At 42.8% G+C, this 20,842-nt stretch overlaps 1 protein-coding gene across 5 annotated transcripts in view; it reads right to left on the bottom strand.

The window, feature by feature from the left end:
* Positions 1–20,842, bottom strand: part of TAOK3 (TAO kinase 3) — a 194,736-nt gene that overhangs the window by 153,390 nt on the left and 20,504 nt on the right. For all 5 annotated transcript variants that reach the window (XM_029619813.1, XM_029619815.1, XM_029619812.1 and 2 more), the window contains 4 exons: positions 15,442–15,543; positions 14,798–14,843; positions 11,363–11,459; positions 527–640 (listed from right to left, as the gene is read on the bottom strand). In XM_029619813.1, coding sequence (XP_029475673.1) covers positions 527–640; positions 11,363–11,459; positions 14,798–14,843; positions 15,442–15,543 — 359 coding nt within the window. The remainder of the gene's footprint in view (positions 1–526; positions 641–11,362; positions 11,460–14,797; positions 14,844–15,441; positions 15,544–20,842) is intronic.

Here is a 20,842-nt window from a genome sequence, read left to right as displayed (position 1 = left end):
TGTCAAAGGCTGCTATAAGATCAATTAGTTCCAGGATATAGGATTCATCATTGTCAAACCCCTGTAGTACATGGTCTGTTAAAGTGCAGGCATGCACAAAGGGGCAAGTTCCTTTGTTGCACTCCTTCATGTGTGCACCAAGGACGTTGCCGCCGGGAATTTGTGACTTTGGCGGTGTTGGTGGGTGAGCAGATGATTGCTGGGTGGGATTAGGCCGCCTGGCACCGGTGTCTTCTTCCCTCACCTGTGGGAGAGGAAGCACCTTTCTTTTAGTTCCCGCTGGTGCCTTTCGCTCTGTTGTCTGTTTGGAGAGGAGTGCAGCGGCAGCTTTTTTTTTTTTTTTTTTTTTTTTATAAAAAAGCATCACTGCAAGTACAGATTCCTGGGGCACTCCACTGTTTTCCTTTCTCACTTGAGAAAACTAACCATTTAGTCCTACTCTCTGTTTCCTATCTTTAATATAATAAACATTTCGCCAAAGCAGTTTACAAACCATATGCAGTGAAGGCTTTCAAGGACTATTTACCAATAAGGTGTCCCCACAAAGGAATTGGCAGGTGATGCAATGGATGCAGATCCAAAATCAGCTAATTTGACCTGCCCTGGTTCTGTTAGGAGAATATTTCCAGCTTTAATATCCCTAAACAAAAGAAAAACAAAATTAAAATATCAGTGCAATATATCTTTGGACAAAATACTAACAACTTATAGTAATAAGAGCAATTGATGATTAATGATACCCTCCATAAATTGGTAATACAGCACAGTGAAAAAATCTTCAGAAGACTAACCAGGTTAGGCTTTCACTTACTATGCTGCCAGACTAGTGTGTAAACAGCGTCTCTATGGAAACATACAATGTGACAAATTAGGGATGTGCATTTGTTTGAAACAAATGGGTAAAATACACAAATGAGACCATTTTTGTTTCATTCATGGACCCCATAAACAAAGGGAGGGTGCCCATGTATTTAACAAAAATGTATGTTTCATTTGTTTATGTTTCCCATTCAAGTCTATAGCTGTACTGAGCAAACAGCAGGAACTAACTGGTAACTACAGCTATCAACTCTTGCCTGTGTGACATGGCAGCTCATCGGAGCCAAGGCAGGACAAGCTGGCAAGAACACCGGACAAATCACGGTGAAGCATATTTTTGACTAGCCTATAGCTGCCATTTGGATCAAGTGAATTCAATGTCCTCCCACTAAAAGGTCTAAGCATGTGTAAAGGAACTCAATTTAGATTTTTCAGAGAAGGATCTCTTTTCAGAAGCTCTCAGAATTAATGAAAAGCATAAAAAAAGAAGGCAATGGCAAAGGGCTTTGTCTGATCTCCTCTGCTGCAGTCAATGTTCTCTCACTCACTGTGACAGAAAGGCAGAGGCAGTGGCATTGCTTTATGTATTCACTGAGCGCAGGGTAGGAGTGGAGTAGAGAGGAGACTAAAGCAGTGCAGTGAAGATGGATTTTTGTATGTCTGTCTTTCTTTTGCAGCACATTCAGTTGATCTGTAGACAGACTGAAGTGAAGAGAACCAGAGTCTTGCCAGCCTTTGCTGGCTCTGTTTCTAATAATTTGTGTGTGTATGTGTGTAAAAGGAGTCAGTCAGCAGAGCACACATAATATACTGTATTGGTGTTGGTGGGTGGGCAGATGGAGCTTTAGACAGACATGTTTGTACACACTGTGCCCTAGAAAGACAGAGACTACCGTTTGTGTGCTAGCAAGCTTCTAATTCTGTTTGGTAAGTTTATAGTGCTGGCTAATTACTAATGTGAACTCAGTCTCTGAACTTAATTGTAGGTTTGTAACAAACACACTCATTCAATACTGTACAGTATCAATAAATTATATTGCAATATCAAAACCTCCAGTAGGCACTTCAAATTCCATCATATCACTGCAAAGAAAAGGCAGAGGAGGTTTTCTGTGGCTAAAAAAGTCTCTCGAGTTAAGGAGTAGGACTCCCTTTTGTCATTGCTACTAGTATTGCTTATATTTCTCACAAGCTGGGCCTATTCTGCCAGTCAGTTCAAGCAATAAGAAACTGAAAATGGGAGAGAATGTACCACCACTGCCTGTTCCTCTCTCTTTTGTTTTGAAGCAGGCACAAAAGGCAGGAGAGCCATCTGAGGCTGGTGCTAAGCAGGGCAAGGGCAAGGAGAGCAGCAGTAGAATTGCAATACCCAAAATCAGCAGTTCACTCCTTGTCTGAGATTCCCTGAAATCAGAAGTTATTGAAGAGCTAGTAGCTGAAGAAAATTTCTGAGGTCTAGTCAGTAGCATCTTAGCCTTCAGAGAGTTGATGGGGGAGATGATACTGATGGTGTTGAGACCACCACCCAGGAAGAGCAAGCAGTACAGGTAGAGAGCATTAGCAATGTCCCTGGCCTTTTTCCTCATGGTTCACTTTCAACCTCAACTATAGTGCCAGTATCAGCCCCCAAAGGATGCAGTGAAGAGATCATGCAAGACATCCCTGATCTGGAATCACTTTAAAGTGAGGGAGTACCCACATTTTGCTCAGTGTATTCACTGCAGTAAGGCCATATGTTGAAGGAAGGTACTGGGGCATTTGACAAATAATGCTAGTATGTAGCATTATCTGCAGAAGCAGCACGTGCTAGCATTGGCATTGGGAAGGGCAGCAACACTAGCTTGAAGGAACTGAAAAGGGGAAGAATATTCCCCAAGCTTATCCAACAGTCCCTTCCACCAGTTAAGTGGCAGGCCAACTGCCCCCTGCCATGCATCTGCAGCAGCAAACCACCATAGATGAAATTTGGTGGTATTCTGTATCACTGTCCTGGGGTAAGAGGCAGGCAGCATCCAAAGTAGTAAAAAGATGCCGCACTGAAATGATTGCCCTGGATGACCAGCCACTGCAGATAGAGGAGAACCTGGGGATTTTAGCATCTGCTGCATCTGTTAGCCTCCAATAACAAAGTGCTCTCCAGGACTACATTCAGTAGACAGGTTATACCTACTCTGTACAATCAGTGCCACAGTTGCATGCTAACACAACTGGCTAAGGCAAAGGGGAGTAGCAAGCATTTCACAAGTGATATCTGGACCACTGCAAATGCTATACATGTGCTTACCTCTCCTTGACAGCACACTGGTGAAATCTGAACAGGGCAGGTAGCCGCTCCAGTGGTGACTGAGCATCAGGGTGCAGGTGGGCTGTGCTACACACCTAGGTGATGGATATACCTCACATAATATCCTATCAGCCATAAGATCAAAGGGTTGGCAATTAGACCAGAGAGGCAGGAGTCTTCATGCAGAGTCTTGTGTGACAGACATGCAAATATGCAAGGGTAAGGAAGATGGAGGCTTTTGGCAGATCTGTTGCTTTGCACACTTTCTGCACCTTGCAGTAAGGGATGCCCTAGGATTGAGACTCAAGGAACACCGGATTTCAGTACTGAAGAACCTGATAGAGAGGTACAGGAAAATAGTGGATTATTTTCATTGAAGCGAGAAGGGTGGGTAGCTTTTCCATGAGAAGAAGAAATAGTTTGGGATGCCTCACAACGAACTGATTCAATATGTTGACACCTAATGGAATTCCACCTATCTGATGCTGCAGAGGTTAGTGGACCACCAGCCACCGCTTCATGATCTGTCTCTGGAAACAGATGGATGTGGATTGCCCCTTGGGGTATCATGACTGGGTAGTCATAAGGCAGCTAATACAAATCCTGAAGTCCCTACAAGGATGCCATGAAGGATCTGAGTTTCAGAAGCACCGAATCTAGGCAGGGTAATCCCTATAGTAAATATTCTGGAGGAAATGTTAAGATGGCTTTTGTGAGCAAGAGAGAATTGAAGCAGAGGTGTTGCAGTTAGTGGATTTCTTGCAAAAGCAGATGCAAGTGAGAATTAAATATCTGAGAGAAAATACTTGCACGCTTGTCATATTTTGTGATCCAGGGGTGCGTCTTTTTTTCCAGTTCCAGCATCTCACATACATGTAAGAGATACTGGCAGCTAGAGTGCGTAAACAGAAGTGTCAGCAGCTAAGGAACGGTGGGAATGTAGCACAAAAAAGGGAGTGGCCACCCCAGAGAGGGGTGCAAGCACAAGCAGCTACCAATCATGCTCCCTCATCTCAATATGCAAAAGCCATATTGCCCCCACAGAACCATCTTTCTTGACACAGGCCATAACTAAATAAGCTACCAAGAGAGACTTTTGCCCTACCCCAGCAATGAAGACCCCAGCAGAAATTTCTGTGACATGCTATCTAACAGAGCCCATCGAGGACATGGTTACAGATCTGCTGCCAACCTGGGCACAACGTCTGCCCAGATCTGGACAAGGTTACTCAGTATTACTTTTTCTTCCCAACAACCAGCATGCCCAGCTGTGTCTTCTCAATGACCGGGGATATTGTGAGCACTCATCGTCTAACGGGTTGATAGAAAAGCTGATTTTTATGAAAATCTATCTGCCATTACTGGGTTTTCAAGAATTTCCATGTGAATGGCAAGATGAATGAAAGTACCTTGGGAGTCTTGCTGCCATTCTGCCTAGCTGCCATGCCTCAGACTTTACACCTTGGGATGTGCTTGCCGTTGTGAGTAACTGCTTTTCACCTTTCCAAGTGTCTTGGAATTTTCATACCATTCTTTATGCTTGTGGCACCATGATCAGTCTTTAGGCTGCTAGAGACCAGATTCAGGCTGGCCAAAACGTTTGATTACAGGGAAAAAACAATAGAAACAGTCCTGCTTACCTCAACAGTTTCAAAGAAAGATTCAGAACGCACTTCAAGCCTAGACAGTGGTAGCCTTCCCTTGGCTTCCTTCTGTTCTCTAGGGCCTCTCCAACCCTCCTGGATCCAGACTTCTTATCCCCGAGGAAAGGAGACTCCTTTGGATCAGAATCCCTTGCAAGTCAGTTTCTTAAGAAGAACTGGGCCAGAAAGCAAGGACTGGTCCTTTAAGGTGTTCTGGGGAAACTTCCTATAGACTGCCTTACAGTGCTGCTTTGTCCCTCTATCAATGCGTGGCTTTTTTTCTGTACCTTTGATGCTTTGTTCCCCCTTTATTGAGCCTTAGGATGTTCATGTCTTTGTGCCATTTTGCCCCTTTCATGCTGCGTTTGGGAATTCATGCCAATGTTATCAGTGCTCTCTTTTGCATCCTTGGGGTGTTCAACACTCTTGCTGCTGCTTTGCTCCTCTGACAGTGCCTTGGAGAACTCTTGCCACTGCTGGTACAGTTTTGCTCCTTACAATACTTAGGCTATTAATGCCATTTTTGTTGTTACTTTGCCACACTCTTGGTGCCTTGGAGTTCTTTTGATGTTGTCTATCCACAAGTATCATTAGAACTGACAGACAATCAAATTAATGTTTTTCATCAACAAGCAGGGACACACGGGACCATTCCTCATTTGTTAGGAGACTGTCCAGAATTGGAATTGGGCCATCTTTCAGGGGATACAGATATACATATCTGGCAGATATGGAGAATGTACTGGCAGATTTGAGTCAGACACTGGAACCACACAAATGGTTCCTGGACCAGGGGATAGCAAACCACACAGGTCTGAATTCCCTCAGAATGATCTGTCTGCATCCTCTGAGTACAGAAACATTCCCCTCAGAACAGAAATGTTCCAGGAAAAGGGCACAAGGCCAGCCAGCCTTGGATGCTTTTGCCCTCAAGGGGCATAAGCCTGCTTTTCATATCTTCTCATAAGAACATAAGAAGTTGCCATACTTGGTTAGACCGAGGGTCCATCAAGCCCAGCATCCTGTTTCCAACAGTGGCCAACCCAGGTTGCAAGTACCTGGCAAGTACCCAAACATTAAGTAGATCCCATGTTACTAATGCCAGTAATAGCAGTGGCTATTCCTTAACTTGATTAATAGCAGTTAATGGACTTCTTACTCCAGGAACTTATCCATACCTTTTTTAAACCCAGCTATACTAACTGTCCTAACACATCTTCTGGCAACAAATTCCAGAGCTTAACTGTGCACTGAGTAAAAAGAATTTACTCTGATTTGTTTTAAATGTGCTACTTGCTAACTTCAAGGAATGCCCCCAAGTCTTCTATTATCCGAAAGAGTAAATAAAAGATTCACATTTACCCATTCTAGACCTCTCATGATTTTAAACACCTCTATCATATCCACCCTCAGCCGTCTCTTCTCCAAGCTGAACAGCCCCCTCATAGGGGAGCCATTCCATCCCCTTTATCATTTTATCGCCCTTCTCTGTACCTTCTCCGGTGCAATCATATCTTTTTTGAGATGTGGCGACCAGAAATGTACACAGTACTCAAGGTGCAATCTCATCATAGAACAATACAGAGGCATTATGACATTTTCCGTTTTATTCACCATTCCCTTCCTAATAATGACTAACATTCTGTTTGTACTGTTGCAGCACACTGAGCCAATGATTTGAATGTATTATCCACTATGACACCTAGATCTTTTTCCTGGGTGGTAGCTCCTAATATGGAACCTATCATCGTGTAACTATAGCATGGGTTATTTATTTAAAAGCTTTTCTATACTGGTATTTGTGGGTACATCATATCGATTTACAGAGAACTTAATGAAATACATAGAACAGGGAGGAGGAAACAGGGGAGCAAAGGATAGAACAAATAATGGCGGAAAATGTACAAGGAAACATTATACAAGATAACAAAAGTTAATATATAATATACGAGGTGTACTGTACAATACACGGGGTTTAATGAAGATAATAAAAGATAAAATACAAGTTACAGGAGAGAAGGGGCAAGGGTGGGGGTAACAATGTAAAACAGGGAAATGGAGGGGGAGAGGGAAGGCGTAGGGTAGATCAAAATAATGAGAAATGTAGTGCGGGAGGGAGGGAGGGAAAACGTGGCCCTATTCAGGGTATGCCTGTTTAAAAAGACAGGTCTTCAGCTTTTTCTTAAATTTCTGAGTACATGGCTCTAAGCGGAGATCAGGGGGCAAGGAATTCCAGAGGGCAAGACTTGTAATAGATAGGGCTCGTTTTTTCGTGGAGGCGAGGTGAGTGGTCTTGGGGGAGGGTGTATATAGGCTACCTTTGTAGGCTGATCTAGTGGGACGGTTGGCGGAGAGGAAGCGGAGGGAGTCTTCGAGCCAATGTATATTATGAGTGTGTAGGGTTTTGTGGATAATAGTTAGGGTTTTGTAGAGTATACGAGAGGAGATAGGGAGTCAATGGAGTTCTTTGAAGACAGAGGTGATATGGTCAGTTTTACGGGTGTTGGTAAGAATTCTTGCCGCTGCATTTTGTAGCATTTGGAGCGGTTTGATAGAAACATAGAAATGACGGCAGAAGACGACCAAACTGTCCATCCAGTCTGCCCAGCAAGTTTTGCACTTTTTTTTTTCTCTCATACTTATGTTACTCTTGGCTCTTAGTAACCTTTTGGTTCAATTTCCTTTCCACCCCCACCATTAATGAGAGAGCAGTGTTGGAACTGCATCTAAGTGAAATATCTAGCCCAATTAGTTAGGGTCGCAACCGCCGCAATAAGCAAGCCACACCCACGCCCACCCAGACTAAATAATTCAGTCCTTGTTGGTTGTTGTCTGTATATAGAGCCACCTTTCTTCATTCCCCCTGCTGTTGAAGCAGAGAGCTATGCTGGATATGCATTGAAAGTGAAGTATCAGGCTTATTTGGTTTGGGGTAGTAGCCACCGTAACAAGCAAGCTACTCCCCTCTCTTTTGTGAATGCAAATCCTTTTTTCCACATTTCCTCTTGCCGTTGAAGCTTAGAGCAATGTTGGAGACACATTAACCGTGTGTATGTTTATTTAATAAGGGTATTATCTCCAGGTAGTAGCCGTCATTCCCGCGAGCCACCCACTCTTCATTCACGTCCTCTAGACTTTATGGATCCACAGTGTTTATCCCACACCCCTTTGAAGTCCTTCACAGTTCTGGTCTTCACCACTTCCTCCGGAAAGGCATTCCAGGCATCCACCACCCTCTCCTTGAAGAAATACTTCCTGACATTGGTTCTGAGTCTTCCTCCCTGGAGCTTCAAATCGTGACCCCTGGTTCTGCTGATTTTTTTCCGACGGAAAAGGTTTGTCGTTGTCTTTGGATCATTAAAACCTTTCAAGTATCTGAAAGTCTGTATCATATCACCTCTGTTCCTCCTTTCCTCCAGGGTGTACATATTTAGATTCTTCAATCTCTCCTCATAAGTCATTCAATGAAGACCCTCCACCTTTTTGGTCGCCCTTCTCTGGACCGCCTCCATCTTGTCTCTCTCTCTTTGGAGATACGGTCTCCAGAACTGAACACAGTACTCCAGGTGAGGCCTCACCAAGGACCTGTACAAGGGGATAATCACTTCCCTTTTCTGGTAGAGTTAGGGAGGCCTAGAAATAAGGAATTACAGTAGTCCATTTTGGAGAAAATAGTCGCTTGGAGGACTGTGCGGAAGTCGTGGAAATGGAGGAGGGGTTTAAGTTTTTTAAGAACATGGAGCTTAAAGAAACATTCTTTTATGGTTGCATTGATATATTTTTTCAAATTCAATTGTTGGTCAATGGTGACACCGAGATCCTGTACAATATACGGGAAGGAGATATTGGGGGGGGGAGGGGATCACTGCTGGGGTGGATATGATGAGTAGCTCAGTTTTTGATGTGTTTAAGGCCAAGTGGAGATTGGTAAGGAGGGTATTTATAGATGAGAGGCAGTTTTCCCAAGTCTTGAGGGACTTGGATAGGGATTCTTGTATTGGGATGAGGATTTGGACATCGTCTGCTTATATGAAGTGCTTGAGACCAAGGTCAGAGAGGAGTTGGCAGAGGGCATCAGGTATATATTGAAGAGGGTGGAGGATAGAGCCTTGGGGGACACCTTGAGTTTATTTTTCCCTATATGCATCACTTTGCACTTGTCCACATTAAATTTCATCTACCATTTGAATGCCCAATCTTCCAGTCTCACAAAGCCTTCTGCAATTTATCATAATCCGCATGTGATTTTACTACTCCGAATAATTTTATATCATCTACACATTTTATTACCTCTCTTATATCCCTTTCCAGATCATTTATAAATATATTAAAAAGCACCGGTCCCTGAGGCACTGAGAAAAATTTTCCTGTCTTTTACCCATTTTGTAATCCACGAAAGGATATCACCCCCTATCTCATGACCTTTTAGTTTTCTTAGAAGCCTCTCATGAGGGACTTTGTCAAACGCCAGCCCTTATTGAGAGTTATCAGATATCCGTAGTCACGAAGACGCAGTTGAAGTTAAGAGAAGACTGGGAGAACATGATTCTCCCAGTCTGAGACAGGTTTGGTTTCCAATCCTGAGGGAGATATCCATCAGGCTGGGAATTCACCAGATCTCATCACTCAAGATCAAAGTAGGTTGCGCCTTCTCAATGTCAGGCCTGGCTCTCACTGCCTAGATATTGAAAGAGTGACTCGGTAGCCTTTGAATCTGTCAAAGGATGTGTCTCATGTTCTCTTAGCTTCAAGAATGGATCCCACGAGGAAGTCTTATGGACTAAAATGGAGGAAGTTTGTTTTGTTGTGTGAGCAAAAGGCCCTTGATCCTTTCTCCTGCTCCACACAAAATCCGCTTGATTATTTTCTACATTTATCAAAGTCAGATCTTAAGATCAACTCCGAAAGGGTTCACTTCAGTGCAATTGGTGCCTACCACAATATTTAGAAATTAGACATATCTGTACAGTCTTTGGCAGTCCGGTTTATGCAGGCCCTTCTTCACTTGAAACCTCCTATCTGGGCTCCTGCTGTGTCTTGGGACTTCAGCGTGGTTCTTAACCATTTGACGAAAGCTCCTTATGTGCCACTGCACTGTGACCTGAAGTACCTAATCTGGAAGGTTGTATCTTTTGTGGCAGTCACTTCAGTGCACAGAGTCAGTGAGCTCCAGGCTCTAGTGCATGGGTGCTCAAACCAGTCCTTGGGGCCCCCTCAGCCAGTCAGGTTTTCAGGATCTCTCTAGTGAATATGCATGAGATTTATTTGCATGCACTATGAATACAAATATTTCTTAAGCATATTCATTAGGGAGATCCTGAAAATCCAACTTGCTGGGGACCGTTTGAGCACCCCTGTTCTAGTGACATCCATTTTATACTGTTTTATCATGATAGGATGGTTGCACAGACCCCACTCTAAGTTTCTGCCTAAAGTGGTGTTGGAATTCCTTCTTAACCAATCAATCGTCCTTCCAACATTCTTTCCCAGGCCACATGTTGACCAATATGAACAAGCACTACACTGTTTGGACTACAAAAGAGCCTTTGCCTTCTACCTGGAGTGAACTGACACCCATAGAAAGTCCACCCAGCGTTTTGTATAATTTGACACCAACAAACTGGGGACTGCTGTTGCCAACAGACTTTATACAATTGGCTAACATATTGTAGCTCCTTCTGTATGCCCAGGTTGTTCTCTGGTAGATCATGCCAAAGCTCATTCTATCCAAGCTACAGCAGTGTCAATGGCTTACCTAAGATCGGTCTCCATAGAGATCTGCAGAACTACAATGTGGAATTCTCTCCACACATTCACATAGCACTATTTGACCACGGCCTCCCAACACAACAGTAGGTTTTAGTCTGTCCTGCATAATCTGTTTGAGATATAGAATCCAACTCTACTCCTCTTAAGGGTCTGTTTTTGTTCCAGGCTGCCCCTCATAACATAGGGGTAGCCTGTTGCCAACAAAAACACAGTTGTACCACCTGTTGGCACTATTTTGATTTTCCCCTTTTTCATTTGGGGCAGTTTGTAGCCAGGAATTCACCACTTATGAGAGCTGCCATCCTGCTTGACTTCAGAGAAACCAGAGTTGTTTACCTGAAACAGGCATTCTCAGAGGACAGCAGGATGTCAATCTTCACAAAACCTTCCCACCTCCCCTTGCAGTTGACTTCTTCATATTTTTGCTAAGAAAGATTACTGAAGGGACCTCCATGTGAACACATGGCACAATGGCATGCTGGCATACCTGGTGAGGCATAGTCAACATTATAGAAACTTTAACATAAAAGTTCCAGGGCGGACTCCATCGGATGATGTTATCCAATTGTAAGGGCTGACATGTTGCTGTCCTCTGAGAACACCTGTTACAGGTGGTATTGGAATCTATAGCTGTCTTGTGATGGTAGTTGTCAAAAAGAAAACCAGACATTTTCCCCATACAGTGTCCACCCAAAAGCACTGCTATCTATGGAACGGTGATTCAGTGACAGTATGACTGGGTTTGTATTACTTACTTTTCTGAAAGTAAATGTACTCTTAATTATGAACAGCATGAAACTAACAGGAAATAGATATCTGGAGACATAACAGGCATGGAAGCTCTTACCTATGAATCATATTGTGAGAATGCAGGTAGGCCAGCCCCAGCAAAGCACCATGGGTAATGGCAGCAATCTCCACTTCCTGAAGTGGTTTCTTATGAACTGAGGAAAAAGCAGAGGGGGAAATAAAAATCATTCAGTTTAAGTGTGTATGTCAACATTACTTTAAAATTATTCTCCGGTAGGAAGTGATGTCACTGTTCAAAACTGCAGATAACTGTTCTGCTCTGACCAGATTTAAAAAAATAAGACAATACAAATTTATATATCACACATCAAATGTATAAAATATATACATAAAATAATTGCAAAACAACTTAATATTTTAATTCGCTCTCCTCTAATTTAAGATTGCAAAAAGATTTCCTGATTTTTTAAAAAGAACTTAAAGATCTAGCTGTTCAAGCTCGCATATGAGAGTTTTTAATAAAAATGGATTAAGGCTCACAGATTATGGCAATATTAAAACATAAAAAGATTTAGGTTTTATTATTGTTTGCAGTTTTTAAATCTGTTTTAAGCTTTCTTTTAATTTTATTTTTACTATATTTATTTTATAATTTTAAATGATTATAAGTTTGCATTTATGTGATTGTATATTTGTAAACAGTTACAACTAAATACAGAGTGATGGCATAGAAATCAAATAAATAAATCTATAACAATATTCACCGATCAACATTCTGACATCCCAATTTCATAAAATCACACCATTCAGAACATCCACAACCATATATAAGCACAAACACGCAGATATAAAATTACAAATATTCTATTTCTTCCAATATCCTATTCCTCCCAACATGTTTCGCACATCAATGCTTCCTCAGGGAAGGATTACATAAACTCAATGTTCGTTATAAACGATAGCAGATACAATTTCAAATCTCAAAGACTTCACATATATTCATCTTTAAACAAGGGAATAGCTTCAAAACACATTATAGAGGAGTATTCATGTGCAATTTTGCTCCTTAAGATCTGAAAAAATACATCATTTTATCAAAAAGGTTTTCAAAGTTACATCATAAAATATTACCAATATTTTGTTTAACACAATGCACAGAAAAAAAAACCAAACCTCCTTATTCGTTTGATAAAACTTAACCATTCAATATTCCAAAATTTTTTTTGAAGACGCGGGAAGAAGAAAAGGCCAGCCATGGGTGCCACAGCTTCTTCTAGCACCGCTGCCGTTCCCACTGGGCTTGAACATGCTGATAGCCCGGCGGCAACAACAGCAGGGAAGGAAGAGCAGCGGGAGAGACCGGGAGCACGCGACACACCAGTTGAGAAGCACTGCACTAGATGACTACAGCAATCCAAAGGTTCCTTGGTCAGACCACCACTTGATATCTTTCTCTATAAATTTTTTAGAGCAAAGAGGAGCAAAAAACCCTATAAAGCCTATAAAAAGAGAGGAAATTTATTACATCTGACGATTTCGTTAATGCCCTCGTACCTAAACTACCATTGGCTCTGTCCGATGATGTAGATAAATCAGTAGAGGAGTGGAACTCTACCATCTCCAAGACATTAGATTCAGTAGCGCCAATTAAAACTATAATTCAAAACAAATATAAGCCCAATCTCCCTTGGTATAATAAATTATGTCAATTAAAAACAGCTCTTAGGAAAAAAGAACAATTATGGCAAAAAAACCAAAAATAGTACCACAAAAAATGCTTATCATTGCACACTAAGAATATATAGACGTGAAGTAAATTTAGAAAAAAAAAGTTTTATGCAAATAAAATTAACATAGCAAAAAATAATCCAGTCACATTATTTAACATTGTTAAATCCCTAACGACATCTTCTTATAATAAAAATCAAGATGTCGATGTCTCTACCTGTAACCAAATAGCGATTTACTTTCAATCTAAAGTAAAAAAAATATAACACACGAGTTTAAAGATCTACCTTATCCTAATTATAAAAATCAAGAACCTGCAAATCGCTGGTCATCTTTTAACAAAATTATGGTTGAAACAATTCGAAAAATCATAAGCAAACAGAAAATATCAAACTCACCATTAAACCTCTGTTCGGGTCTATTTTTTAAAAGCTTAGGAGAAATTTGTTTGGAACATATATGTTTAATAATCAACCAATCTTTAGAATCAGGTAAATTTTCCCGATTACCTAAAACAAACCTCAATATTACCCATACCTAAGAATAAATAGTCCTCTTTTACCGATCACTCCAACCTCGGACCCATAGCATCACTAAACTTCACTTTCAAAAACATTAGAGCCAGTAGTTCTTCATCAGTCCTCATTGACCTCGGAGAATTCGAACTCACAAGTCTTAGCAGTCTCACCTGACTTGTAGTTTTTACTGCTTGCGAAGACCATACCCAATTCCAAAGAGGTTTACATGCACTGGGAAAGGTTATACCTGCCACATAACAATGATTATGATGATCTACTTTTGGTGACTTAGAAGCGGATTTCCAAAGAGTTTAGGTTTCTAACTTTAGGATTTAGGGTCTTAAATTGGTCCTTTTGAAACTTTACTAGGGCTGAGTCCTAAATTTAATATCCTTGTTTCACTAGGCTCCTACATTTAAGGACCTACTAGTGTGTAACCACAGTTAAGTTGAGGAAAAAAAATATGTTTTGCATTAATTTTCAGCAATAGGTTCCTAATTTAGAATCCTAGATCTAGGCAGGTGAACTGCAGGCTTAAATTTTGGATCTTAAGTTTTACAATTAAACTGAAATGAATTTTAGCCAAAAATTTAGAAACCTAAGTTTGATTGACAATAAGCACCTAACTTGTGCATAAATTTAGGAATTCAGCATTTCTTTTTGAATGGCAGCCTCTTACAGCATGGGTGACTAAAAACTAGTTTGTCATCCATTTTAACCACTTTTTCACATTTGGGATCATGGAAATGGAAATGGTCCCTGCCAATATTTTTTTAAGTTACTGTGCCCTTGCCACCACACTTATGGGCAGATACAGTACAGTGCGCTCCGGAGCGCACTGTAACCCGCCCGTACCCAAAGGTAGGCGCTAATTTCTTCGGGCACCGGGAAAGTGCACAGAAAAGCAGTAAGAATTGCTTTTCTGTGCACCCTCCAACTTAATATCATGGCGATATTAAGTCAGAGGTCCCGAAGGATAAAAAAAAGTAAAACAAATAAAATAAAATTTGAAGTCTGCCCGTGGCTGTCGGGTCGAAAACTGGATGCTCAATTTTGCTGGTGTCCAGTTTCCAAGTCCGTGGCTGTCAGCGGGCTTGAGAACAGACGCCGGCAAAATTGAGCGAGTGGCCTGTGCGTGCGCCGGGAGAGCAGGCATTCGCCCGCTCTCCTGCGGACTTTACTGAATCGGTCCATTACTGCATAGTTTACAGAGACTGCTGCTTGGGCTACACACTTTCTTTAATCGGTTAAAAATGCAATATTAAATTGAGTATGTCGCCACTTACCTTCTAATAAATCTGAAGCTGATCCTAAGCAGTATTCCATCACTAACTGCAATAGGTCACAAAAGCAAACTATTATTACAATAATCTTATATCTGTCTTTTTCACAATCTATACAATAACCTTTCCCTGAGGCCTGAGCACTAAACATATGGGTGTTCTAGGTACAAATTGTAGCCCTCATCTTTGCAGGCAATAATTATTCCTAAAAACAGAGGTAAAATAAGTTGGAGCCATCAATAAAGCACCTCCCCTGCAAAATAGATTTAAACTCAAATAGCTGCTCTTGTTAGCATTATTTGTGGGTCCAAGTCAAACAAATTAAAACCGTACACATGAGCAGCTTATTGTATTCTGTAGTGTGGATCTACATGTCAACCAAGGCTGAGAAAAGTTTATTAGCACCACAGCAGTTTTGATACAGGTATCATTTAAAAGAAAAAAAAAAAAAAAAAAAGGTTCAAATAAAGATACTTTTACTTCTTTTGATAAAATGATTTGTGTATGTGACATTAACAAGCGTAGGATGAATATTGTCTTTAGTCTGGCATCACTAGCCTAATCAGTACTACTAAGGTTCCAAATAAAAACAAACAATGGAAATTCATTTGTTTTGAAGCAATATTTTACTCCTGGTTGTTACCTACCCAAGCAGTATGCTCTTTAAGATAGCAGCCCTTGAACTCTATGGTATTGGGATGCCTGAGCTGCCGCAAAAACTTCACTTCTTTGATAATGTCCTGCCATTTCTGTTGGAAATAAGAGAAAAGATGAAATTATACTTCATAGTTAGCAAATCTTGCATGCTACCATACAAAAGAAGAAATTACTATTTACCTGATTATTTCCTTTCCTCTGTAAGGGCAGGTCAATCCCAAAAAGAGTGGGTTATGCACCTCTGCCAACAGATGGAGACGGAGCAATAGTTGACTTCACAGCTATAAAGACCTGCCCAGATATCAGACCGCCAATATTCTTTGGAAAAACCAAACTGTGGACAAAACTGATACTTGAACATTATCATCAACAGCCAACCATTCATGTTTCTTAACCAGCAGGAACACTGAGCTCAGCCAAAAGGAACATATCTAGCAAACTAAGGGCTAGAGAAGCCACTTACCAATTTTCCACAAAGCACAGTAAACATGCTCTACATAGCTCGCTCAAAGGCGGCTAACCACAAATTTAAACACTGGCAGCCAAGGGTGGGTCTGGGACTGATCTGCCCTTAGAGGAAAGGGAATTATCAGCTAAGTAGTAATTTCTCCTTCCTCAGCATCAAGGCAGGTCAATCCCAACGAATGGGATGTACCAAAGCTAATCTCGAAAAGGGTGGGAGATGCCAGCGGTCCAGTCAATACCGCCCATTCAAATGAGGTGTCCTCCCTAGCCTTAACATCCAAGCGGTAATGCTTGGAAAAGGTGTGCAAAGATGACCATGTCACCACTAGGCAATTTCAGCAGATGACAACAAATGAAGTTCTGTCCACAATACTGCCTCAGCCCTCATGGAATGCAGTCTAGTCTGTTTTAGTAAGGCAACCTCAGCAGCAACAGACTATTGTAATGACGACTTTAATCCAATGGGCAATCGTTGCCCGTGTCACTGGTGTTCCCTATTTACCTCCACCATGGAGCACAAATAGGCAATCAGACTTCCAAATAAATCTTAGTCATCTCCAAGAACCACAGTAAATGACGCATGACATCTAAGGAACGCAAAAGGCAACACTCAGCTTCAACTCTGTCCCTGTCCAAAGCAGGCAGAGAAATGGACTGATTCAAATGAAACTCTGAAACCACTTTGGGCAAAAAGGAGGGCACAGTTCGAATTTGAATCGCACCTAGAGTCACGGCAGGAAATAGCCTGCAGCTCAGAGACTTGATGTGCCAAACAGATTACTATCAGAAAAACTGTCTTCAAGGTAAGCAGCTGCAAGGAAAGAGTATACAGCGGTCAAAAAGTCGGACCTCCCAAAAACTCGAGGACCATGTTAAGGTCCCACAGAGGCACTTGGAAGCTGCAACAGAAGGGCGAAGATGCTTAATGCCCTGCAAGAAATGGGACATGTCCAGATGGGAAGCAAAGGCCTCCATTGACTCTATCCCTATAATAAGCCAGGGCTGCAACTTGAACCTTCAAGGTGATAAGGGCCAAACCCTTAAGCAAAGATCCAAAATCAGAGGAATATCCACCCTGAGTGGTTAAGTATCTCACTCAGAACACCAGGACTCAAAGACCCTCAAACTCTAACATAAGCTAGAGAAGTAGAAAATTTCCACACCCAAATAAGAGTGGAAATTACCCCAGGCAAAATCCCCGCTTCAACAACTGAGCCCTTTCAATGGCCAAACCCTAAGACTGAATCAACCCGAATCCTCATGCACAATGGGCCCCTGACGCAACAGATCCATCCAAGATGGTAGTCTGAGTACACTACCAACCAGAAGTCTCTGGAGATCGGCGTACCTCAGCCTTCAAGCCCAATCTGGAGCAACTAAACGGACAGTGCTGTTTGACTTGAAATCTTCTGGACCATCTTGCTTATCAGAGGCAAGGGTGGAAAGGCATACAGCAGGGCACCGCATGGCCACTCCTGAACAAGAGCACTGATGCCCATAACTTTCGGGTCCCATCTGAGACTGAAGAAGCGTGGAACCTTTGTGTTTTTGAAGGTCACCAACAGGTCTAGATCCAGTAGGCTCCAGCGGTTCACCAGGAGCCTACTGGACTCTTCTGGGTCCAATTTTTTCCTCCTGAGGAAGTTGGCTCTGATATTGTCCTTTCCGGCAACATGAGAGGTGGATATGCTTAGGAGATGCCGCCCATACCATAAGCGCATCTATGTCCTCTGACACCTGTTGACTCTTGGCTCCACCCTGATGATTGATGATAGCCACCGTCGTCACAGTCTGGCATTATCCGCTTGTGCCTCCAGTCTGTTGATGTTCCACTGCAGCTCTGCTGCATTCCAGTGCCTTTGCACAACCAACTCCTGATACTGAGCCCTCCAGCTCTGAAGGCTTGCATCTGTCAGCATTGTCAGGGAAATTCCCTTCCCGAGGTGATCCACATGTAACCACCAATCCAACTGGGATCTCACCTCTAGCAAAGGAGCAAGACCACTGCATAGCTGTGATACTGCAGACTCCACTGGGAGAGCAATGTGTGCTAAAGAGGGTGCATATGTGCCCTCAACCAGGAAACCATGTCTGAAGCGGCAGCCATCAACCCAAATACCTGTAGATAAGACCATACAGTCAGAAGAACAGAGTTCCACAAGGATCAAACTTGCATCAGTGTATGAATCCAGACTCCAGCAGAAATCCTCTGCCCTGCCTTGTATCAACTTGAACCCCTAGATGTTCCAGGGTCTGAGACAGCTGCAAATTGCTCTAGGCCAGGCTCACCACCCAACCTAGTTTCTGTAGCAAGGAAACCACCCTGTGGGAAGTGCAAAGACTCTCTTCCACTGTCGTGGCTTGAATCAACTAGATGTCCAGATAGGGATAATCCCCTTGTACATGTCCTTGGTGAGGCCTCACCTGGAGTATTGTGTTCAGTTCTGGAAACTGAAGCTCAAAGGAGACAGAGACAGGATGGAGGTGGTCCAGAGAAGGGTGATCAAAATGGTGGGTGGTCTCCATCGAATGACTTATGAGGAGAGGTTGAAGAACCTGAATATGTATACCCTTGAGGAGAAGAGGAGCAGGGGTGATATGATACATACCTTCAGATACTTAAAAGGTTTTAATCAACAAACCTTTACCATTGGAAACAATTTAGTAGAACTAGGGGTCACGATTTGAAACTCCAAGGAGGAAGACTGAAAACCAATGTCAGGAAATATTTCTTCACTGAGAAGATGGTGGATGCCTGGAATGCCCTTCCGGAGGAAGTGGTGAAGACTAAAACTGTGAAGGATTTCATAGGGCCATGGGATAAACACTGTGGATCCCTAAAGGCTAGAGGATGGGAATAAATAAAGAAGCTTGGGGGTAACCTGCACGGAGCGGCAGTTACTACCTTGGGAAGCTTGCTGGGCAGACTAGATGGACCATTTTGGTCTTTTTTTGCCATCATTACTATGTTATTATGTATGAACTAGAATGCCCTCCTTGTGAAATGCCGTCACTATCACCACAATGACCTTGGAAAAGATCCTGGGCACTGAGCTAGTCCAAAAGACAAAACCTGAAACTGGTAAAGACAATCCAGGATAGCAAATCTGAGGAACCGCTGATATTCCTGCTGGATGGGAATATGCGGATATGCCTCCATCAGATCCAGAAACATGAGGAACTCTCCTGCTTGAACAGCCATTATGACAGCGCGCACTGTTTCCATCTTGAAATGCATGACTCGTAGATATCGGCTGACACCCTTGAGATCCAGTATGGGCCAAAATGACCCTTCCTTCTTGGGCACAACAAAATAAATGGAATAACGGCCCGTATTTTGCTGCAATACAGGAATGGGAATCACCGCTTTCAGATACAACAGCCTTTGTAATGTCACTTCCACTTCTACCCTCTTGTGAGGGGATTTAAATGAAGGCATCCGGAGAAATGTGAAGAAATTCTAGAGCATACCCATCCTGAACCACTTTGAGAACCCATTGATTCGTAGTAATCTGGACCCACATGTGATAAAAACAGGATAGGCAACCACCTATCTCCTACACCAACAGATGAGCCTGCAAACTCATCATGAAGACCGAGGGCCTCCACCTCCACAGCCCGCATCCTTTCGAGGTCCTTGGGGGGGGTGAAAGACCTGTAGAAGGGACGGGATTCTCTGGAAGGAACCTTCCCAATAAAGTCAAAAAACTACTGGTAGTCTAGAGTGGCCAGTCTCCTGAAAAGACTGGGCAACGAGTTTCCTGTCCTCTGGCAATCAAGAGACCTGTGTCTCTCCTCATTTACTTGCCATATTTTCCAATTCACTGCCAAACAAAAGCAAGCCTTTGAAGGGCAGCTTAGTCAGATTGGGCTTTGGAATAGTATCTGTGGAACAGTTGCGAAGCCACAGCTGCTGCCTGGCTGCAATTACTGAGCAGCCCCTCTGGCAGCTGTGCATACCGCATCAGCCAAGAAGGTGGCCCCCAGCTCTATCATAGGTCCAAGATTGGACCCAGCACCACCAAAATCTTGACAAAGATGCAAGGTAGCCCGAGCTACCAAGGCGTCCCGAGCTATCAAGGCGCAACAAGAAGCAATTTGCAAGTTCATTATCACTGCCTCAGATGTTTGCTTTAGGATAGCCTCAATCCTCCTATCCAGAGCATTCTTCAGTGCTGCAGCTCCCTCTGCCGGGATGGTTTTGTGACAGAACACACCAAGGCATTCACCCTAGGGAAACAACTGTCTCTGGCCTGCGGAACCAAGGGGTATAAACCCACCAAGTCGCATCCTCCTTTAAGAGACACCTCTGGTACACTCCATTTCAGATCAATCAACTCTTGGATTGCATCTAGGAAGGGAAAGAAACAAGAAGCTTTGCACAGGGCGACAAAAATAGGACCCTTCTTCTGCGTCCCCAAGGAGTCAGGCCCAGCCACCCCGAGGGTCTTCAAGGTCAGAGATCAAACCCGGCAACTCCTCTCTCTAAAACAAATGGAGAAGAGTTTTATATGGCTACAAATTTAGGGGAATGTCCCCTTCCTCACCAGGCGAGCCACCTCCATCATAGTCTATATCATCAGGATCTAGCTGCATTCGAGCTCTGTCAGACCACACTGTACCATGGTGCTTAACGATGAGACAGGCAGATGAGTACTCAGAGTGCATGGAATTACCCTAGTAGGAACTGCTGATTCAGAAGACCGACCCTGTAGAAATATGTGCAATCCCTGGAAGAATTCTACCCAGGAAAAGGAAGAGACAGGTTCATACCAGGCCCCATAGGCCCAAACCTGACAACCTGAGAGCTAGTGTCCCCCTGAGAACTCGACCCGTGGGGTAGAATAGACACAGGAACAGTTATTTACTCTTTCAGATAGTATAACAACCAGGGGGACACTCCATGAAACTAACTGGTAGCAGATT

Source organism: Rhinatrema bivittatum, chromosome 11 (assembly GCF_901001135.1).
Source record: "Rhinatrema bivittatum chromosome 11, aRhiBiv1.1, whole genome shotgun sequence".
NCBI classification, from domain to species: domain Eukaryota; kingdom Metazoa; phylum Chordata; class Amphibia; order Gymnophiona; family Rhinatrematidae; genus Rhinatrema; species Rhinatrema bivittatum.
This window is presented reverse-complemented; position numbering and strand designations above follow the sequence as displayed.